At 45.6% G+C, this 23,933-nt stretch overlaps 1 protein-coding gene across 2 annotated transcripts in view; it reads right to left on the bottom strand.

The window, feature by feature from the left end:
• Positions 1-23,933, bottom strand: part of Ptprt (protein tyrosine phosphatase, receptor type, T) — a 775,250-nt gene that overhangs the window by 17,127 nt on the left and 734,190 nt on the right. For both annotated transcript variants that reach the window (XM_013518366.1, XM_005392501.2), the window contains exons 22-28: positions 23,378-23,437; positions 22,530-22,646; positions 17,851-18,005; positions 14,356-14,491; positions 12,245-12,394; positions 10,224-10,397; positions 6,697-6,828 (exon numbers count right to left, since the gene is read on the bottom strand). In XM_013518366.1, the coding sequence (XP_013373820.1) occupies positions 6,697-6,828; positions 10,224-10,397; positions 12,245-12,394; positions 14,356-14,491; positions 17,851-18,005; positions 22,530-22,646; positions 23,378-23,437 (924 nt within the window). The remainder of the gene's footprint in view (positions 1-6,696; positions 6,829-10,223; positions 10,398-12,244; positions 12,395-14,355; positions 14,492-17,850; positions 18,006-22,529; positions 22,647-23,377; positions 23,438-23,933) is intronic.

The raw sequence follows: 23,933 nt of genomic DNA, 5'->3' as shown, positions 1-23,933 counted from the left end.
GTGAACAGAGGAGCCAGACCAGAAGCAGGTAAATAATACCAGTTTGCAGATCTCTTGGAGAGGGGAAATTTTATTTTCTTAAGACCCTGAAAGGCCAATTTGGTTCTTTAAGACCATGAGGATCTAGCTGACCTTGAGACCACACTTATATTCAATGCATCCTTGGTATTTTCTTCCTCAGATGGAAAACTTAAAGTTGGCTATCTCCAATAATAGATTCAAATTCTTTAGCTTAGAGTCTAGACCAAGTGTTTTGTTCAACTTCACCTCGTAGTGCTTTCTCCTAGCCCGCCTTTCCCAGTGGTCTGGGGAGGGCAGTGCTGCCTAAGATGAGGGCCTCACCACTGCGGAGGTGCACAGGTGGTAGTGGTGACTACAGCGGGAAGAGCCAGTCCAGTTGTTGTGATGATTTAGAAATGGCTCCATTTCCTCCAGAAAAGCAGAAGACCTTTGCTATTTATTGTCAGAATGCGTTAAACCAAGCAAAAGTTGAGAAGCTGCCCTGGAACAGCTGCCATATATTATTTCACCAAGTGATCTCCATCACTGTTTGGGCCATGAAAACATGTCCTTCGGGGGTGCAAGTTCATGGGCAAGATATGACAGATGCAGAGGGATCCTCCCTGTTAAACATCTTCTGCTTGCTGACGGAATCAGAAAGCTTGTTAGTTGCTGAAATAAACACGCTCTGATGAGTTGAATGAACACCAGCAGATGGGCCTACTTCTGGGAAAAAAGAAACCCACAATTTAAAAACGTATTTCAGGATACCTTAGTTATATCTTTCGTTAATTAAAACTACTTTGATAAAATGGAAAGGTCAAGTAACATCATAGCTTCAGGTATGAAAGACTGTCTGGACCTCTGAGATTCATAGAGGGGAAAATCAGTCTAGGCTACCTAAAGGTGAAGTTGATGAGTTTTTTAAGGAGAGAAATGCAAAAGAGCCACCTGAATTGGTTTTAAAATTTGGATCAGTGATTATAAAATTTCCTTCAGCAGATTCTATAACAAATTTACAATTGCCTTTGCCACTGTGGCCAGTTGAGAAAGAAACTATGGGGAAGGGGCAGCAGGATGCTAAGGACAGCGAAAGACACAAGGATGATGATCAAAGCCCGTTTGCATACAACTCCACATACTCTCAGCAGCCCCATACGTGCTAATGCAACTTCCAAGTGGTGGGTGCAACCTTACATTTCTAACAGTTGAATCTGAATTTGTTTCTGGGAAGGAAAAGCTGGGGTTTAGGTCAATACCTACAGCAATGGGGAGGGTAAAGTGCAAAGCCCAGTTCAGGCTTTAGAAAGAGATACTAGGGAGAGAGCTGATTCTCACAGTTGAATAGATCTTGCAGTGTTTGGGAAGAGGGGTGGGGAGAGCTGAGAAAGGAGGAGTGGGAGAGAATGGGGACCAGAAGAAAGTGGTTTGGACAATGGGGTGGGGAGAAAGTGTGCTGCTTCAGGCCAGGGGAGGAAGCAAGGTGGGGCTTACGAATGGGGATGTGTGATGTTCAACCTTCTGTCATAGCATTGATGTGGACCCCACGATGTCCCCACTCAAGCCTTAGCCGGAACTTGGAATTGAATGTAAGGATAGGGCTCCCTTCAAATTCCTAGAGATCTTTGGGTGAATATTGGGTTTTGCCACAGGATGAAGATTAAGGAACAGAGCCAATTATGTTTAACTTTTTGGAGCTGGAGGGAACATGGCTGACATCTGGGTCATATTAATCTAATAGAGGATAACATTAAAGCTTAGAGAAGTTAAGAAACTGGCTCAGGGCAACACAGCCTATAAGTGCAAGAACAGAACTTGAATGCAGGTTTCTTGAGCCTAGGCTTCCTTTTCTATTACCTCCAAGATCTCAGTAGGAGTGAGAGAGACACAGTGCCTTGCAAAGTCAGGCTGGCTGTGACAGAGTTGGGCATTCTGTGTACTTTGCTAGTGTGTTAGGTGAGCCAAGATAGAAATGGAGATACTGGTGCTTGCCATCTACCCTGCAGGCACAACTGGCTAACGCAAGAAAGTCTGTATTTCTCATGTGCCTTCACATCATCACATCTACGAAGTCTCTTTTATCATGTAAAACACCATATTCATAAATGTGACTGATACGCTAACCTTGTTGGATTAAGAAATGCCTAGCAGATTAGTACAGCATGCCCCCGTGTTTGTCTGGGTGGGCCGTGGAGGCCTTGGGTACTATATATAGTCCCTCATCCATTTCTCTTGGGAAATATTTCCTTCTTTGCTTTCTGGCTGTCATGAGGTGAATAGCTTTCATCTTCCACACCCTTCTGTCACGACACTCTGCCTTGAAGCCAACCACAGACTAAATCTCCCGTAACTGTGAGCCAGATTAAACTTCTCATCCTTTAAGTTGAGGGTGTTGGGTGTTTTATTCAAGAGATAGGAAAGCTAAGTAATGCAACAGGTTTCAGTGATTGGGATGTAGATGTCTTGGTCGGGGGGGGGGCAGACCATGATTCTTTCTACCACACAGCCTACCCCATGGCTGGCATGGAAGATCTCCTGAGCTACCTAAATGGTATAATATGACATGACACCAGCAAGGCTTTTTTTTTTTTTTTCTGGTGTCTCTTCTTCCATGTACTCTGGGCTATCCATAGAGCCTACAGGATGGAAGAGATCTTACAAATTGGATGTGTTTGAAATTATCTTTCTGGTGGGTCTGAGGAAGCACAGTGTCTTTTGCTGGATGCTGTGGTTCTAGGACATTGCTTTACTAATTTGACACAGGGCTTTGACATTCTAAAGAGTTAGAAAAATCTCTAGAGTAGAAGCAGAAATTTGTGGGTCTTTGTCATGAGCCTTCATTGATCATAATTATCTTCGAATAGCAGCCACTGTGGAAAATAGACTATTTGGGGCTGGGATGACTGACTGAATGAAGTCATGTACAATTCTGAGCAGAGGCAGAACAGTGGTGCAAGAAAATAAAGCACCCTGACAGCTCACATCTTTCCTTGCCCTTATTCTGCTGCAACCAATGGGTATCCTGCACAACTCCCAGTGTGAGTCTTTATGGTCCATGGTCAAACTATAGAATGTGGTCCTCTCAGAGCAATCTAGCTATGCACAGGTTCATTGCAGGCAGATGGTCCTTTCCATGGGTCCATTCCACGGGCTGCCTTGGCAGGAGCATTCTGGCAGACAAATGCTGGTGCCACTTCAAAGAACCACCCCTCCAGGTGCTGAGGGCGGCTTTTCCGATGCTCATGCTGTGTCACTGTTTATTTTCCCAAGGCGCCCAGCTGCTGTGGTGATGATATTTATATCAATAAGTGCTCTATTCATCTGCTGATTTCAAGGGATGCTTGCCAGCTGCATATGGCAACCAACCTCAAGGCGCTTCTGAACCTGATGTTTTCCATTTAGAGACTCAATTCTCAAAGGCTGTACCAACATCTGGGGCTGAAAGATCCCTCATTCACCCAGGACCTAACCTGAAAAGCAGAGCTGTAGCCAATGACCTTTACCTTCTATGTTATAAAGTAACATAGTTACTTTCTAACTTATATCGTTACTTTCTTACAACTTACACAGCTCATTTCTTTGAAACTCCTACTCTGTCTGAGCTCTGGTTTTGCAGGAAGGATACTGGAAAGTGAGCAGAGCAGATGAGCTTTCAGAGGCCCTATTAACACCTAGCACATGGAGCTGAGTTTTTGTTTTACCTTTTCAGGCAAAGAAATAGGTGGCTGTGGTTTCTGATTCTGAAACTCTGCAGGGAATGCTCTAGAACTCTGTTTTACGGGAATTCGTTATTTTCATAGTTATCTTAATTTCCCTCCTTGCACTGTTCAGGCTCTAAACCTTGGAGTTATCCTTGATTCCTCTTTATCTTTCACATTCCGTATTGAAGCTGTCAGGACATACACAGAACACATGCCTTTCCTGTCATGCTGGTTCAAGGCACTGTCACCTGTAACCTGATAATTACAGTAGCTTCTTCTCTGTTCTGTGTCCACTATTGGTTCCTGCTCTTCTCCTCTCCTCAACAAGAATATCTTCTCGACACTATAGCCAGAGGAATGCTGTTAAAAGACGTCAAATTATGGCACTGTCTGTTTACTGTCCATCAGTGGCTCCCCTTGCTCACAGGGTGAACCCCCAAGTTTTTTCCTGCGACCTTGAACATCCTCCATGAGGTGTCCTTGTCTTTGATGACACTGTCTGCTATTCTTCCCACCTTCACTCTGCTGCTGTGTCAGTGACCTTAGTGCTATTCTTCAAGGTTACCAGCTGCCTGGATGTGTGCCTACTATATGGCTTGGGTGCAGGTTGTTCCCTCTGCCTGGGACGCTCTCCCTGGGAGAACAACATGGTTTATTTTCTCACATCTTTCGAGTTTGTGTTTCTTGACCACCCTATTGCAACTGCATCCTGAGCTCCAACCTAGCCTTCTGATCTGCATGATGCCGCCCTCTTATTTGTCTTTTTCCATACTCTTGTAACTGCCTAACATACAATTAAACGCACTATCGGGCATTTGTTGTTTATTGTTTGTCTCCCCACTTTGAAATAGAAAGTGCACTTAAGATAGGAATTTTCTTGTTTTGCTCTGTGTTGTTCACTGATGCATTCTAAGCACCTGAGGTAGCATCCAGCAAAGAGCTGCACCAGTTGTTCAACAAATGTGAGTCATGTGAGAGAAAGGAATCTCTCCAGGATGTCCCTCACAGGCACATCTAGAGTTGGACTCCCTTTTGTCCACTCCTATTCCACTCCTCTCCCTGCCTCCTGCATCTTCCTGCCTTTCCATTTTAGCCAGGTATTCCCTGGACACATGATTGCTCAGATGAGACATCTACTGACTTTTCTTTCTCATTCACTTCACAATGCACTTGCTCCCTAAATCTTACGGATGTCAACACTGAAAACATTTTCACACTGAATCCAAATTCTCCCATCTCCAGGCCACTTCCTCAGCTCAGATCTCCCTTCATTTTCAGAAAGTTTGCTACATTTTCCTCCCCAATCTCTGGTTCCCAAGTTTGTGCTCAGGTGTTTCCTTTTCCCTGGTCCTGAACTTGGTTTTCTAACAGGAGCTCTGGCGTTGACCCTCCACACTTAAATCTCCCTGAATCTCTCCCTTGTGGACATCCAGGGCTTTGTAACTGTTCTCCTAGGACCTCCACGATTCCATAAAGGAAGCCAGAGTTACTGAATCTCCATGGTCTCCAGGAGAAGATGAAAGGCCAGTGTAGGTAGAACCCCAGGCCCCTGGGTCCTACTTCAAAATGATCAGCTCTTGGTCATACCTCTTCATACACTGGCCTTGCATGAAAACATTTATTACTAGAAAGGATCCTGTGGGTTACAAAGGAAAGTCTGACTTGAGACTGCAGTCTAAAGCCTGAGCTTCTGAGCCCTGCACAGGGAGATCTGGAAGCCGGCCTCTCAAGCCTCAACGTACTCTGCTTTGGACATACTCCAGTCCCCAGCCACACCAAAACAGAAGCTGTTCTGCAAACAGACTTACATCTACCATCGTGTTTGCCTTTGCCCCTGCTATTACTTTTGCCTGGAATACTTTTTTATCTTTTGCAAGTGCTTGGAATTGAACTGAGGGCCTTCAAACTGAACTATAACCCACTTTTTCTACTTTTTATTTTGATACGGAGTCTCAGTAAGTTGCTAAATTGCCCAGGCTGGGTTTGAACATGCAATCCTGTCTCAGCCTCCAAGAGTGCTGGAATTACAGGCAGGTGCCACTACACTTGGCTCTGGAATGCCTGTTCCCAGCTAATTCATCCCCCATTACCTCACCCCCCACACACCTTGTTCAAGGTCAAACTCACCTTCTTTTTGAAGTCTAGTCTCACCCTCTGGGCAGAATTAATTGTTCCCTGCTCCTGGTGAACTTTGCTGTTGACCTCTATTATAGCACAGCCATAGGACTCAGGGACGACTTTCTCGTACGTCTCTGTGGCAAGACTGAGTTTCTAGAGGCTGAGGCTATAGCTCAGGCCCTTTTGAAACTATTGCTTATTCCCACCAAGGCTGCACAAGGCCCAGATTCTTATGGAAGTAAGCTGAGTTGCTCTGAATTGTCTTCAAGGCAGTGAAAGGACAAACAATTTTCACTCCTTCCACTCAACAATAGGAGTAGGCTCCAAAAAACTGTCCTAAGACATGTGTCCTGGATCCCAAGTGTGAAGATGTGTGGTAGGTTTATGATGCTTGCAGCTGCCACACCCAGAGGGGCTAAGGCATGAAGCCAGGGCTTTGGGGAGAGGTGGTTTAGGGGCAAATTCTCCAAAGTTTGAGGTCCAGGTTCTGGTAGACTGGGGTGCATGGCAAAGGGGCCAGGGCAGGTGGGTGTGGCCAAACACTGAGTCTTCTTTGGGCCACAGGTATTCAGTGTTGGCGAGGCGGCTTCCTGGCTCTGTAGGCTCTCTATGATTTATAGTAAGAGCCTAACCAGTGCCTGAGGCATGCAGCAGTGTTCACAGCCCTGGGGGCATTTGCTCAAAGGCAGCCTAAGTCATTGCTAGGGGTATCTGGGCAGAGGATCATACAGGAGGTTCCTTGCCTCTGCAGGCAGCAGAATGGACTTCCATTACAGGGCACATCACAGTGTTGATCATAGGACCTCTCTCCAAGTCTACAGCATGGCTCCCCTGACCCACCTGGGCACACCTAGGGCAGCCACTGGGCCTCTCCTACCTGCGCAGTGTCCATCTCATTCAGCATCACCACGGAGGAGCAGTTATAATCGAACACGAGCCTCCAGAAGTCTGCCACAGTGTTGGGTAGAGGATGCTGGGTGACCACAAAGGCGGCAGGTTGCTTGTGGCTCTGACAAAGGAATGACACAGACTTTGTAACATACATAGCCAGCGGTGATATCCTGATGATGATGAGGCCCAGCTGGCTGACAGAGGCCCTAAGCCTGCCAAATAGATGTCACAAAGCACCTGCCAGTTCTGTTATCTCTTGGTACCCTGGTGGCAAAGGAGACTTTCTCATAATGAACACATTCTCCTCTAAACTAAGACATTTCATTAGGAAAGTGTCTCTTGGAAGGGGATTATCCAAATAAATTATTTATGTCTCAGAGCTCAGCAAATAATCATCATTACAATATGAAATGAAAAATTCTGAATGCAGATTTGCTGTTCCGCTGACCGAAACACCTCTGAGGATATAAAGGGATCCATTGAGTCTTTGTGTCTGTAATGCTACTGAGGGGTCAGGCTGACCTCCAAATGGGCTCATATTGCAAAGCTAGCTCCTATCTCCAGGCTGGTTTGAGGGCTGAACTAGCCTGGCAGAAGGTGGGCACTGTGTCCTGCAGCTAGTAGGGCAGGGGAAGGTACCCCGGTATTACAGCCTTGTAAGTTATGAGTTATCCATCCACCCACTCATTTGTCCATCCATTCACACATTTTTCATCCATTCATTTATTCAAACATCATTTGTAGAGCACTTTTAGAGGAAGGTGGGGAGATTAACACTGGTAAATTACTAGATGAACCCCAAATCTCAGATTCTTCACCTGGAAAATGGAAATCATAAATTCAAAGGAATGGTTATCCTGCAATTGAATGAGATTTGGATGTGAAAGGAGCAGCAGGCAAGAGCCTGACTGTAAGCCCACTGGCAGGGTGCAAACACCTGTGACTTAGGTTTTCATCCCGGGCACTAGCACTGCAGGTGGCACACGCTAGACACAGTACAACTCCAGTGGATAACTGAATTAATTCAGCCCCAAATTTCAGATGGGGGAAAGGAAACCCAGAAAAACATGAGCTATGTGAGTCTTGGAACTTCAGCTGGGCCCTAGCTGTCATATCACCCTGTGAGGAGGTGTTTGGAAACAGTGGAGCGCATCTCCATCCATCTCATCAGTGGTTTGTGAACCCTGAGAAAGAGCCTGTGTTTTCATCAAGTTTCCTTGGGAGCCTCTCAGCTGTTTTCCAAGGAGTCCCAAGTTAGATGGTGATGGAAGGGGAACAGGATCAGGAAAATCCCTTGCAAACATGGACACTCGGGCCCATGGAATTGTCAGAGGAGGCTGGGAGGGCAGAACAGTTGTTCAAAACCCAAACTCTGTAGCCATAGATAGCATGATTTTTGACGTTTTGCAGACATGGAAAAGAATCTAGGCTTTGGACCCAGCAGTCACAGGGCTCAGCTTCCTGGGACCCACCCTCTCTGAAATGGTTGACCTCAAGCAAGTCTGACCCTCTGTGGGTCTCTGGAAAATGGGGATAACAATACCCAAATGCTGAATGAGACAATACAAGCCCGGGATGCAACATGGTGCCCAACATTCAGGGAATGTTAGTTTTCTTTGCTTTTTTTCCCCTGTCGCTGTGATAAATGCTCTATTAGACCAGCACGCCTGACAAAGCCTTATCTGAAAATATGCTTGAGATCCGTGCTCCTGCCGAGTTTCAGGGATCAGCCAGCAATCCATTTCATGGATAACATCATCCTTTACCAGGGGAAACATTAAAAATTAACCCAGAGGACTTCATTTTTTTTCTGCTAGAGGCAAAGCTGCTATGGTTACCAGATAATGCACAGACTGAGCTGGAATACAGATAAAGAGTTTTTTCTTTTTTTTCTTTTTTTTTTTTTTAATATAAGAAAGGCAAAGGCCCTAGTGATGGCTCACAGGAGAAATGCCCGGTGGACAAAGAGAATACAGTCTGAATCTGAGCTTGGCAGAAGGCATTTGACCCCAGGCAGCATCTAACCTACTAAGTAGAGGCCAGGGGCTTGTTTGATCGTTACTTGGATGAAGGAAGGGAGTAGGTTCAGACAACTAGGGGAAGCTAGGAGAAGCTTGGAGGTGTGGGCGACCCTCTCCACATCGCCTGTCATCTCACTCAAGCACACTTGCACATTCATGCTCGCATATACATACACTCACACACTGCCCTTGGAAGGTCCTAACCTACAACCAGAGGTTTTCTCTCTGTCTCCACCTGCTTGATATGATCAAGACAATGCTCTTTGCTTCTGAGCACACAGCCAGGGTTTTTATGGGGAGCACAAGAACCTGTGGGCAAAACCAGAGAGGCCTCTTGAGAGGTGAGGTAGGCACTGGCCTCCGTCACCTCCTTGCTTCCAACACCTAAGACCCTTGGAGAGAAAGCTCAGGAGGGTCAGAGGTCAGAGAAGAGCCCAGCTGACAGCATCCGATGTTTCTGTGCGAGGGTGCATGAGCTACATGGGCATCACCTCAGAGTGAGAAGGGCTGGGAAAGGGCGCCTGGAACAGCTCATTCCCAACCAGGCAATGTTCTTTGTCCTGAGCGTCGGGAGGCAAGATTTCTGCCTCTTACAGAAATCAAACAAGCTGTGGGAATGCTCAAGAAATGAATTCTAGAGTGACAGCTGGGAGCCCTGGGTTTGGCTTTGCTACTGGTCTTTTGGATGACCTCAAACAACTCTCTTTTGCAATTCACCCTCAGCTTCTTCTGCTGAAAAGTACATGGATGGGACTAGATGGTCCATGTTTCTGTCCTGCTACAAACATCTCTCTGTTATGGAGGTGGGATGGTGATAACCAGAAGTAGCTGGAAGACCTGAAGGAGAAGAATATGAGAAGAATTTGCCCCCGCTGGGGCAAAACAGCACCTAAATCCCAAATCACAGCAGGGGATAGTGCCCTTCTTGGACTTGACAACAGCCCTGACAGTATTGTTAGGAACGTGGCCTGTTTTTTTTTTCCTTTTACTGCTTCCCACCACTTATCTAATAGCCACTTGCGGAGCACCTACTATGTGCCATCCTTGCCCTCTCCTCTGCACAGGAGTTATCTGGGAAGCTGAATGGGAGGTGCCTGTAGGAAGAATCTATGCACCTTCTTGTGTTACCAGGGATCAGGCAAGGCCTGGCATAAGGAATGCTGCCTAAACTGAAGTCCAGGTTAAATTAGCTCTCCGGGAGGTGGGACAGTGTGCATGTAGGACTTCAGTTTTGTTGTCATGTCATCAGAGTCACTTTAAGCTTTTGATCTATGCTCTCCAGGTTCTTTGAGCCAAGGAGCCAAGATCCAAGCTTGTGTCTAGGTGTAAGCCTGAGCCTTCCGGATGAGCAAAGGTGCTCAAGGCCAGCAGGTCAGAAGCAAGGAGAGGCTGGCTGGTGGAGTCAGGGCCTGGGAGTGCAGTCAGCTCCACTTCAGGAAGAAACTTTTCCCTGGAACACCAGCCAGCAGTTTCCTGCCGGGACCCTGCTTACATCCATCAGTGCTGCATTGATATAGTTGCTGGATTCTCCATCCACCGAGATGAGGAAAGGCAGGCAGCGGTCCAGAGGCAGGACATCCATGCTACGATTCTTGTCATGGTTTCGGGGCAGGAGCCCGATGCTGCAGTCCTCAGGTCGGACACGGGGTGTCACAATGTTGAGTGTCTGTGGGGATAAGGAGGGCACATAGACACTGCTTAGATAGTTTCCTCTGAGGAGCAGGGACAATGATGTTCCACTTTAGCCTAGCTTGTTTATGTCCACCCTTTAAGGTTGGCCCTGCTATCTTTTTCCTGGGACCCATGCCTCCTCCATGGTGGTGGTGTTCCATCATATCCTGCTCACTGCTGTGAGACTGGTGATTGAGAGCCTTTGCTAAGGGACTGTATAACATTTTTAAAATGCCAAGGGTGCAGAGGCAGCATGCCCACACACAGGCTCAGACATGGCTCTGCCAGCCTGTTGGACTAAATAGTTCAACTCAGCCAATGCTGCATTAAAAGATAGTCCAGCCAGAAGAGCACATGATAGGAATAGGAGGAGGGAATCCCTAATGAGTGCTGAAAGCCACTTGAAGTGTCATAGAATCAGGAAAATGGTTTACCAGCACTCTTCTCAAAAAGAAACCTGTATGAGAATGGAAGGATGCTCAGGGTGGATGAGAGACCACAAGCGGTATGCTCTAATAGATCTGCAAAATTGCAGGGCTTATGCTCGGCAGGGTAAGTCTTGAAATTTAGAACCAGAACTTCCCCAGAAAATAGAGACTGGATTCTGTCTCCCATGCCCAGAGTTCTCTGCCTTCCATCCTCCAGGCATTTGTCATACTGTCTCTGCTCAGTAAAGGACTATTTGAAGGAACACTAAAGCACTGACCTGGCTGGGGTATCTGCCCATGAAACCATGAACCCAACACTTCCTCACAGGCTTGAGGTAAGTCCTGGAGCTGTATGTTTGTGGGCATGACAAAGAAGATCTTTACCTCCTTCCACCTGGTTCTCAACTCCTCTTGCTCAAGCATGAGCCTGGTACTGGCCTTGGGAGAGACTGCTGAACTCTAGCTTTACTGTATTCAGTGAATCATGTCCAGGCCTCTCTGAATGAAGTTTCCACAAGTCTAACCATATTGGCTCCAAGGTACAGATCTGCTATGACTGAGCTGTGCTCTAGGATTATGCATCTGAAATTTTGATAAATAGTCACTCAGAGATCCTTTTAAATTGCAGGTTTTTAATCAGATCTGAGTGGGGTCCAAGATTTTGCATTTCCCAAATGAAGCTCCTGCTGATCATCTCTAGAACATGCCTACCCTTCAAGTTGTAAAGATCAGCTGAGAGAACCTGGGGCCCTCCAGGAACAAAGAAGCATGAAATTCATATCTATGTGCATATCTCCTTTCACAACCTAGAGTAGGGCTAAATAAGACCTAAGTTTAAAAACATAATTATAGTTAAACGCAAGCCTCAGCCATCACTGAGTTATTGGCTAGTAGCTGCTCATGGCTATGCATTTGGTGTTTTGGAATGCACTCTGCAGCTGCCTGGCACTGCAGCTGGAAAGTCTGTGGACAGCTCAGTTCTCACAAAGGAAACCCCATAAACATGCACAGCACCACTGAAGTTGGCAGAGTCACTACTATAGACTAAATGTGTACCCAACAAAGGCATATGTTGCCATGGTGATGGTTTTAGACAGTGGGTTCTGTGGGAGATAATTAGGTCAGGAGAGTGGAACCCTTACACATGGAGTTAGTGTTCTCTAAAAAAGAGATGTGAGAGCTTTCTTCTTCTCTGCTTTCCGCTGTGTGAAGCTACAAGAAGAAGGCAGTCACCCGGAAACCTGAAGAGTGTCTGAGCCCTCTGCAGACACCAAATTTCCTGGCGGTTTGATCCGCGACTCCCCAGCCTCCAGAAATGTGACAAAGCAATATCTACTATTTAAACCACACAGCTGATGGAAATTTGTTATAATAGTTCAAATGGACTAGGACCATCTCCAAGATTTGTCCATACCTGAAATTCATCTTTGATCTGGCTGGAGTTCGTCTGGGGGTCCAGCCTACTGATGTTGTAGTAGAGAGAGCGGAACTCACACACAGGGATGGCCGTGTTGCCGCAGAGGCATGCTTCCAGGATGGCGTCGTGCACAAACACATACTGCTCCTGCACGGCCAAGGACAGGGAGAGGGAATAGGGGGTTAGATAGGAACAGTAGCCATGAAGACTGGGCATGATGTATATTGCTGAGTCCATACTTTTTATCTTATAACCCAAAGGACCGCGTCCTCATATTTCATAGTCACTGCCTGATCCATGGCGTGTTTTCTTCCTAATTGAACAACAGAATCATGATAAAATGAGAAACTTGTGGACAGAACATGGCAGGTGTTCTTGGTGCCTTGCCCACATCTCAGTTTTACCTTTACCTTTACCTGCCACAGCTTACGTGCAGCTAATAATCTGTGATTATTCTTTTTGGAAGGCTTTCTCTAGCCCCAGAAGCACACTTGGGCTATGTGCTGGTAAGCCACAAAGCTAAGGAGGTAATGCCGGAGTAAGGAGCCCTCAAGCGATGACAGAGTGAGAGCTGAGGATAAAACCCAAGTTCTTTCTCCCCTTTGATGGGACAAATTACAGATTCAGGTTCCTCACTATCAGAATTCCTTAGCAGGACCAGGGTCCAGGTGTCTACCGTGTATTTAACAGCCTGATAAATACTCTTTGTTTGTTTCCTTCCCCCTCTGTCTCACTTCTCCCACTTGCCAAACAGGTGTCTTGGGATTACCGCCGCAACAATCTCCGCTTGCCTTCAAGTCTCTGTCTCGGGGCCTGCTCCTAACACCTGTGCTTAATGCATTCCCATCCCGGTTCTTTGGACCTGCTCTTCTCTTCTGAAACTCCCCACCCTTTTCACTATACCTTTCAATGTTTCATTCCTTTTGGAAAGTCTTTTCTAAATCCACCAGGCAGAACTTGCTGTTGGGACTCATGAAAAGTGGTTGTTGAGTGACTTTTGTCCTGAAAAAAACATGGCTTATTTCTCTCTATAAAGTACACTTAGTGTGTCATGCATGGATGTGGGAAGCAGTAAAGCAGTTGTCTGGGCTGCAGTGCTAGAAGCCTGAACTCTGGCCTGTGTGAGTTAGCTCAGAGCCTGCAGCCAGGTCCTGTGGGTGTGAACCCATCCATGAGGGTCTTCACTGCAGAGCCAGGAAGGAATGCTGTGTCCAAGGCCATGGGTAGCTTCACTTTGCAGGGTAGAGGCAGATCTCATGTGTCCCAGCTCTGCCTGGGCATGAAAGGTATTCACTAGAATACCTGGGCTTATTACAAGAATGACAAGCCAAGGCATGGAGGAGTGGGACAGTCAGAGAAGGTTGGTTAGTAAGATAGAGTGGTTCAGAACAAAGGATGTAGGCCTTGGCAGCACATGGACCCAGGTTCTACCACAGTTGGATGTGAGGTCATGGGGAAACAGTTTGTCAATATCCGCTTCATTGACAAGACGGATACTCTAGTAGGGGTCACACCATAGATCGCTATGGAGGAGAAACTACACAGTCTCTTGAGTACAACAAAGAGCATTCCCTAGTTCACAGTAGATGTGAAACAATAAAGAAAAATGCCCTCTATTTCCTTCCTTGAGCTCTAACTGGCCAACAAGGTTCCTAGAGGACTTTCTCTCCTTCAAGGGCTGGAACTCAAGAATTTTGCTGATTAAGCGATTTCTTTCAGTGCCTGAATTGATACTTAGAACATAGTAAGCATTCAGTAAATACCAGTCTGTCCCTTCCCTCTTACTCCTTCATCCAAGGCTGGAATACTATTCAAAGAATCCCTGACAGCTGCCATTCAGTTTTGGCTTGAATGACTTTAGCAATGGGGAACACATCACCATTCATCATGGGTGGAAGTCCTGGTACTACAGATCTTTAGGATTGCCTGGGGTTTTCCAGCCTCTACAGCGGTCTCACCATAGCAAACCACATGGCCACTCTCCTTTCCTGCACCTAGGTCCTTCTCTATAGAATGCCACCACCTGTGGGTCTCTCTGTTCCTGCAATGCTTTTCCTTGGTCACGGACAGGCTGCAGGTAGCTGGCTGGTTAATCTCCCATGACTCACCTCTGTCTGCACCAAGTTGACCCTCTGTGCACGCAGCTCACGCACACAGTTGAAGATGTCCACCACTCCTTCGTTCTCAGCCATGTCAAGCATGGTATCAATGGCGATGAAGCAGCCAGTCCTCCCAGCTCCAGCACTGGATGAAACAGGATAATCCGTGTTAAGGATGTTGGGATGGGACCAGTCCCACCAGTGGCCTCCATCCCTGAGGGTCATGTTGAGAGGCATATGCTGCTGCTATCAGACAAAACCACTGGAATCTCAGCACTCTGGGAGAGGCCTGAGCAAATAATCAAACTCAGAGCCTGGAGCCTCGGCTTTCTCTTTTGTAAGCTGGAGGAGTAATGCTTGCCTTTGGGTGCTATCTTATCGGGACTGATTGATTTTGCTATATTCACTTAGCCAACAACTATTTAATGCTTGCTAATTGCCAGAGTGTTCTCAGAGTCTCACAAATGTTACCTCTGAGTTTGGTAGCAAGTTTTGCACCCCATTTCACAGGTAAAAATATTGAGGCACACAGGGCTTACTTTGCCTGATGTCACACAGCTGGCAAGTGGTAGAACACGGAATTTCACACAGGCAGTCTGACTCCAGAAAATGTGCTTATACACTTCCTTTCAGAATAATACTTATGACACATAATGCATGCTTACACAGTATGTGGGTATGTAGTTTCTTCAACTGATGGATAAAGATGACCCACCTGTATAGAGTGAAATATTTAACACAGTGCCTGGCACATTGGTGTTGCCTAACATACATGCCTTTCCATTTCTTTTCCCTTTTTTACTTTTTTTTTCATTTGTAGAAAATACACTGATGGATGGAAACAACAAAGAGGAACAGAGACATAACAGAAAGGAAATGAGTGAGAAAGTCAGAAAGTAGAAACATGAAACCTCTGAGCTGTCCCAAAGGCACAGAGTGAATCTGGAGTCCCTGGTCCAAGGCTCTGTATGAGGCTTCACCTGCACCTACTTACTCAGGACGATGAACCAACAGAATCAATCATTCAATAGGAGCAGGTGATAGCCATGGAGCCTTGTCGGGCATCAATTTCCTGACATGCATTCAATTTCTGATCTTTGATGGCTTTGTTAGGAGAATCTCAGACCAAGAACAAAATAACAAGAGAACTCAGTGAGACTCCACAGAGCATGGCCAATCCTTCCCAAATTAGTGCTGGTTTCCAAACTAATGATGCTGAACCAGAGACACATAAGATATTTGCCATAAGCACACGGTTTTGGAAGGGAAGCCCAGGCACACTGTCAAGGAGGCCTGCTTTGGCTGTTTCATATCTTATTTCCCCTATGTAAATAAATGTCTTTATCTAATAATGTGAAAAATCAAAGGAAATGCAAAGAGCAGGAGAGATGGGGTAAGATGGAAAAGCAATATTAACTGATACATCCAAGAAGCATAGGCCAGTGGGGACCATAACCCTCAATGATCTGGAAATTAAACTGGTATGAACAGTCTTCATTCATGACAAAGCATCACAGCTTGCGTTAATTGAAGTCTGACTTATTTCTGCCTCAAAATGCCTCCCTTCTACCACAGTCCAGACCCGCTCAAAAGGGACTCAACTCTCTGGGCTTTAGTTTCCTGGAGGGAGTACAAAGAGCTACTCTATTTATCTCCTCTTCTAAGTCTTATTTTCAACATATTTTAAGGAAAGAAGCAGCTTGATTTGGTTTTCAATTTTGGATCCACTGTCAATGAATGAGTTGCTCAATGCCTGTGAGCCCATTTTCTCACACACTGAATGCATCCTTTGGGCAGAGACTTTGTAAAGGTTGTACTGTGTTTATTTTAGTACCACATAGTAATTAAACACATGATATTTGGAAGCGACCCCTGGGATCACATCCTGATTCTATTACTTACTAGCTGAGTGGCCTGCAGTAAATGACTTAAGCTTTCTGAGTTTCATTACTCTCACTTGTAAAATGATGCTGATAATAATAAAAGTAGTTCTACGTCATAGCATTAACAGTATGATATATTTAAATGGCATGAAATTTTGTTTAAAAAGCATAACGCATGCAAACTGCTTTGCCCTTTGCCTAGCTGCACAATGGTTTCTCAATAAATATTTGCTACTTATAGTCAACAAATATTTATTGAGCATCTACAGTACACTGGATTCTGGGATTAAGAGTGGAGATATGCAGATCAGTACGACATGGTTCCTGTCCTTAAGGACTAACAGTCTGGGGAAGGGAGGTATTATTAACAAGCAGAGAAGAGTGATATTTTTAAGTGCTTATTATAAGTCAGGGTTTCTGTTAGGCATTTAGTGCATATTAACCAACTCATTTAATCTTATGAGCCCCAGGAGTGGGTACTACTCTGCTCTGATGCAGTAAGGTGACTTGCTGTGGAGATACAGGAACACAGCCAGTGCTACACATAGTGGAGAGCCTGATAAATATTTGCTATTTTCTCATGTTCCCCTTTATCCTTACACTGGCTACTGTTTGGGTCACAGGGCTTGAGCACTCATGAGCTATTGTCCTTGGTTTGTTATGAGTTATAAAGCAAAGAACTCATGCACAATGCTGACACACCCTGGAGGGTCCTGCCAAATCCTTAATTGCTTTATCTGTGAAATGGGTCTGTATATTTACTATTTTACAGAAGATGCATGGATGCTGTGTGAGAATAGAGTTGGATCTGAGACATCCACAGTTTACTGAGTCTTCCTGGTCCCTTAACTGATGTGGACACCGCCAGTGCAAGGATGAGACAACTTGAGCATGTAGGGGCTGCAAAGACGGGCTGGGCCCAAGGTCACACTTGCAAAGAGAACCAAGGGGAAGGAGGGCAATGCAGGCTACTTGGCCTTTAGGTCTAAACACTCACGCTCCTCCAATTCTTCATGCCCTTGACAGGATGCTTCATCATCATTTAGGAGCACTGAAAGATGTGTCACGCTTTCTCAATGTGACTGTCTAGGTCAAAGCTGAAAATATCTCCTATCTATAATCAAGTAAAACCTCACACTGTCCATTTACTCTCTATTGAGGATGCTACAGGCCAGGGGTTGGTAGAATGAAGAGAAGGCACCCCACTGCCACATTAGGGAGCTACGGGTGACTGTCTGGAGAAGATCATGTTACATATCCTGGCTCTGCCACTGCGCACCTGTGTCTACCGTCTCACATCTTGGTTTCCTTGTCTGTCAAATAAAAATGATAATAACAACCGATTCTCAAGGTTAGATGACAAGTAAGTGAAATAATGCGGGTAGGCTCACATGCACACAAAGCAGATGCTGCCAGTACCCTGGCTATATCACCTGGGAATGTTAACACCAATGATGGCTACTTCTACTACAGCTACTTGTTAGATGGTGGGGCTGGGTTCTCATCAGAAAGGGTTGGGCACTGGAATAGGGGGTATCACCGCCACTGGACGAGAGAATGTTATCCTTACAAAGATAAAAGCTACACAGGCACAGTTGGTTGGAGCCTGGCTTTGACTCACCTGCAGTGGACCACTATAGGCCCAGCTTCGGGGGGATTGAGGAACTTGACCTGGCGGACGAAGCCCAGGAGGCCCGTAGCATAGCAGGGGACACCGTGGTCAGGCCAGCTGGTGAAGTGGAAGAGGCGGAGTTCCCGGATCTCATGGTAGCCTTTCTGAGGAGAGAATGGGTCTCTATTCTTCCAGCTGCTGCCCTGGTGTACCCAGCCCGGCACTTGGGCCGCTGCAGCTACTGCACTGAGGCGCCTGCCTCCCTGCTGTCCAGGGAGGTCAAGGCCTTGGCAGGGTTACCACACAGTGACTCTGTGATCAGGAACGTTTGGACAATCAGCAACAAGTTAAAGTGAAGCCAACTGCTTTATTGCAGGACTACTCAGAGTCTTTTTGTGTGTTAATACATATTCTGAGTTCCAGAGACAGTGATACACTGTTTTTTCAGTGAACTCTCTTTGAAAGTTCTTATAGGATGTTTATTCAGTAGGAACAGTCTGATTTTTCATTCTTCCTGTTAAAAGCTATTCACAGGGGCTGGGGATTTAGCTCAGTGGCACAGCACCTGCCTGGCAAGTGCGAGGTCGTGAGTTCGATTCCCAGTATTGGAAAAAAACCAAAAAAAAAAAAAAAAAAAAAAAGCTATTCACTAAGGGGTATCTATGCTAGACTTGTGCGGGGCACTAGACGGGAGGAAATAAAAGTCATAACTCTTCCCCTGGAACAATTCGTGGCATTGCTAGTGAGGAAGACTCCTTTGTGTATAACTGTATTAAAATGTGTAAAGGAGAGTGAAAAAATCAGACACAGGTTCCTGCAGGAGGCGATGCTTGATTTGAATCATGCAATAATCATGAAATTAGTTAACATTTATTAAGCACTGACTATGTACCTGTCACTCTTCTGAATTATTTATTAATTCATTTAATCCTCATGTCAAGGTCATATTGTTACCTCTATGTTATGGGTGAGGAAACTGAGGCTAAGCAAAGTTTAGAAACATGCCTAAATCACAACACAACTAATAAATTGTAAACTTATAATTTCCCCCTAGCTGGCCCTACAGACTGTAGGCCTCATCATCATGATACTGATGTATAGGTACTACTCAGTTGAAGACCTGGAGGGGATCAATGCAGAAGGATAGCATAGATGAGGACAAGGGAATAGGACTTAGCATGTTGTGTGTAGAGAACAACAAAGAGCCCAAGGTAATGCATGAGGACCATGGAAGACAGCATTGGCTGTGTGGGAGGATGGGGTGCTGGACCCCAGAGGCCTTGGCTGAATCCAAGTCACAGCTTTGATTTCATCTCAAAGGCACCAGCAATCCACAGGGAGACCACACAGGTGGCTGCATAGAAGTAAACTCATAATCAGACTTGCAGTTTAGGAGGAATCTGCTGGCTGCTACATGGAGGATGGACATGGATGGATGTTCCAGGGTTGTGTACTCACTCAGGTCTCCATCCTTGGACTGATGCACCATCTTCAACTCTCATGCATCTTGGCTAAAGACGGCCCATATTCCTTTTCTTTAGAGACCAGTGCCCCCATGGGGAGAAGAGTACAGCTGGCCCTCAGTGACTGGCAGGAGGACTGGGAGATTGACTGTCTTTGTCATTTGCCCAGCACCTTCCCAAGATATGAATTTTCAGTGCTAAAACCAGGACTGCTCTAGATGAGCCAGAATGACTAGCTATCCTCATCAAGGTGCAAAGTGCCGCTTTGTTTCCAGATTGGACCAAATATACAGAGCAGTTTGCCTCCAGGGCTCGGGTGGGGTCAGGTGGCAGCAGAATCTGTTAGGACCATATCCTGGCTTGGCTCCTTTTTCCTGTCTTCACCCTGTCCTGTCTCCTCCACCCTCTTCTTCTGTGAGTTCTCACTTAACGGGATCTGCACATCCAGATCACTGCAACCTCCTGGTCTGCTTCCCAGAAACCCAAACTAAGATTGAGTAAGATGGGAGGCAGAGTCTGATCAGGAGAGAGAAAACAAAGGCCGTGGCTAAGAGCAACAGGTGAGCTGAAGCTCGAAGAACCTTATCCTCTGAGTCAGTTGTACCCAGAAGCCTAGGTTTGAGCCCTTCAAACCTGTGCTGTGACTACTGCTCAAAGGCTCTTCTTCCTAATGCTCCCTTTGGGAAAGAAAACACTTCTGATTTATAATTCCTGGTCCCTAACTCAGGGATTAATTTTGAGCTAAAGCCCCAAGTGCCTGCCTGTTAGCATGAAGAGTCCACAGAGATGAAATAATCCCAGAAGCCCTTGGGGTCTTTAAGGGCACCTCCTTATGGAAAATCTCCCCCCTTGTGACCATTTAAAAGAGAAACAAAAAGACAGCCCAAGACATGACCCTAAAGCCTCAGCATGGCTTGCTCCCACAAATCTACCAGGGCTCCATGCTCAGGGCGTAGGTCTCAAGAAGGGCCACAGTCTTCTGCCCCAACTCTGTTCCCGGAAAGAAACACAAGTGTGATGGATGAGATTGGTTTCCCACCCAGGACCTCCTTGTGGGTGTGTGTATCAGGGGCAGGGAATGCTGGCTGCTAGTGCCTCACAGTTGTCCTCCTTTCTGGAGATGTGCCCTCAGCTGACAAGAGCTGGCTCACCCCAGAAGTTACCCCTCAGCTATAGTAGGTAGACTGATTAGTGTGGGAGCACAAAAGCCTGGTGTCCTGGCCTCTGTGGTGTGGTTTATACTTTGGAAGTCCCCTGTGGATCAGGCCCGGACTAGACATTATGGATCCTCTATCTTTGCTCTACCTGACCTCTTCTCTCTTGCTTGCCTCCCTCTCTCAAGAGTTTCTCCTAGAAGAACTCTTTTGATAATGCCAGGTGCATCTGAATCCTTGCCTCAGGCTCTACTTCTAAAGAACTTGGTGCAAGACAACATCCAAGTACCTGTTATTCTCCCTCCTCTTAGTTGGGTGGGATACGGGCTTCCTGACTTTTGCAACTGAGACAGTAGACTTTAAAAAATCAGGTCTGGGGAGAAGGGAGAGCTGCTGAGAGCAAATAGTACAGCCTGGGCCACATAGTGTTTGCAAGAATGTCACTGGGCTCATTTTGTGGTGCTGCCTGCATGGCATCTGCTTTGGTCCTCACAAAGTCTTATCCAAATCTCAAGGGCACATCTAAAGCATTTAAATTCCCAGTTCCTTTTGTGTCCTCAAACCTGTGGCCAGGGGGTCCATTGAAATGGCTGACTTTAGAAAATGACAATCTTCATACAGCAGAATGGGCAATGGACTTCAGGGGCCGAGCTATGAATCCTAGTTCTACCACCTCACACCTGGGCAAATTTGGACACCTGACTTAAAATCTGTATCTCAATTTCTTTATCTATAACATGTAGATAAAACAGTACCTACCTCAGAGTATTACTAGGAGAATTAAATGAAGTAATCTATGCAAAGCACTTAGAAGACCACTGGATTTAATAAGTGCTCAGTAAATTTATATAGCTTTTAAAAAACAGACATCCCTGACATGGTTTGACTTATGATTTTTTGACTTTACAATGGTGCAAAAGGGATATAGGTCCAGTAAGAATGTTGCTTGAATTTTGAGTTCTGATCTCTTCCCAGATTAGTAACATAGTATGTGGTGTGATGCTGTCTTTGATAGAGCAAGCTGTAAGTCCCACTCGGTCGTGCCACTAGAAGGGTAAATAATGAATACTCTACAATAACACTCAGAAGACTATGTTGCTAATCTATAATGTTGTGTAGGTTAGGCATGTTAAATGCATTTTCAAATGACAGTGAGTCAGGGCATAACCCCTTTGTAAATCAAGGAGTATCTGCATAATATAATACAATAGTAATGACTATGTAATAGTTTAATTATAAAGGTAGTAATGATTTGGGATCTCATTCTTTTCTTTTTTTCTTTTTTTTTTTGAGACAGTGTCTTGCTACATAGTTTAGTCTAGATTTGAACTTACTGTGTATCCAGGTTGGCCTTAATTTATAGTGATCCTCCTGCCCCAGCTTTCTCAGAGCTGGCATTATAGGCACATGCCACCACACCTGGCAGATCTTATTCTTGACACCATTGACACTTTGGGCTGGATAATTCCTTGTCATGGGACCTATGATGTACTCTGTGTTGTAGGTTATTTATCCACACCTCTGGCCTCTAGACACTAGATGCCAATAACAACCTATCTCCTCCCACGTTGTGATGACCAAAACTGTCTCTAGACATTGACAAGTATGGTCTAGAGGATGAAATAACTCTTTCTTGAGAACCAAAGGCCTGATCCATCCAAAGTTCTGATCTCTTTCACACTTTGCATATTTCTTGGCATCTGCCAGGGATAGTAATCCTTCCATCTTTTCCTTGGCTGGAACCTTTGCATCCTTTATTGTGGACCCAATGCCTACTTCTAGGCCCTCTCTGACCATCCCATCCTCCTGTGGGTCTCTGCCTTCACCCTTTGCGTGTTACTCTGTGGCTTTTCTTATATGTCTTTATTCCATTGTGTTGTCTGTTGGACTTCACTTGTCCCTCTCACTAGACATGTGATCCATTATAGCATTTATCCAAGTCTGACCCAATAACTAACTGTTCTTGGCACTAGGCATGGGGCTGAGCACAGATCAGATCCTTGGTCTCTATAGGATCTGAATGGACAGGTCAGTCTGCTGGACAGGTTGCCCACAACCAAGGGAAGCTTACCTTCTGGACTGTGAAGGTACGAATGACATATTCCGCTAAGGGTTCTGTTTCAATCAGGGTGACTTTAATGTCTCCATAGACTTCCGTGTCATCTGGCCAGTATCGCACACACTTCACCTGTGGCCAAATGAGAGACAAGGAAGGATAGAGACAAAGATGTATGAGAGGGTGGCTGAATGTGAGCAGCCCCCTCATCTGGTTTTCTCACTCAAATAAGCCCAAGGGACAACTTCAGTGACATTTCAGCCCACGGGGAGCTCAGATGGCCAGGGACTGGCACACTGCACAGGGCCAACCTCACTCCTGGAGGCACTGGGGTCATTAGAAATAACAGTAGCATCTTCTGTTGCAAAGCCCCGTGTCCTTTTCCAATGCACTATCACACAAAGTGATGAAACAAAACTAGGTGAGATAGGTGAGTATTATTCCCATTTTGCAGATGAAAATAATACTCAAGTTTGGAAGTTCAGTGACTTGTCCAAGGTTATGTGGCCAGTTTCTTACTTCTGATTGAGTCTTCTATCTGCTATATCAGGCTGAAGCAGCTGAGTGCAATCAGCTGAGCAAAGAAGAGAATAAAAGGTGGGAAACAGCTAGGGGGTGGAAGCAGAAATGGTCAGGAGAGGGTCTTTATTAAGAGTGGGTAGTTGGGTACTGGAAGGAGAAAGGTTCTAGGTTGGGGAAAGAATGGAAGTGCTAGGCAGAGGGAAGATTCTAAACCTGCTCTCTGCCCTGGAAGTGGGTACAGATGCTATGAACAAGCATTCCCACATGGGACTCTACAGGTCACATTCCATGGAGGAAAAAGAGATCATGTTTTCCCCTTAAAAGAACAAAAGCATTATTACCATTCCGGGGGACGCCGCACGGCCTAGCGTGGCATTTCCCACAGTGTGTTCCGCTGGGTGCTAATAGGTGTTAGGTAAAAAAACAAGAAACAAAAAACAAACAAAGAAAGGTTTTGTGGTCAAATGAGTTTGGGAAATGCTGATTAAACAACGTTAAACAGGCTGCTTCACTACAAGACTACTTCGCTCCTCAAATGTGCTAATGCTAATACGCTTCAGGAATTCTTTGAAAGGGGCAGAGGACACAGCATTTCCCAAACGTATTTAACCATGGAACCCTCTTCTCACTAAGCATCCTGCTGACTAGCATCCCATGGAACCCACTTAGGGAAACACTGGTAGAGTGCAACAGGTTTTGGAGGGAATGGATCCACTGCTTGGTTGTGAAACTCAGTATCTTCCAGAAAGTGCCGAAATCTCTCTGAGCCTTAGCTTTCTGTTAATAATAATAGATAACACTTACTTTGCTGAATATAGCTTATTAAGTATTCCATGAATAATTTACACATAGTATTTTAATTACTTATCACCATAACCTTAGATATTACTATTATTC

The sequence above is a fragment of the Chinchilla lanigera genome, unplaced genomic scaffold (genome assembly GCF_000276665.1).
Source record: "Chinchilla lanigera isolate Chin_1 unplaced genomic scaffold, ChiLan1.0 scaffold00044, whole genome shotgun sequence".
NCBI lineage: Eukaryota > Metazoa > Chordata > Mammalia > Rodentia > Chinchillidae > Chinchilla > Chinchilla lanigera.
The sequence above is the reverse complement of the archived record's forward strand: the minus strand, read 5'-3'. Positions and strand labels throughout refer to the sequence as shown.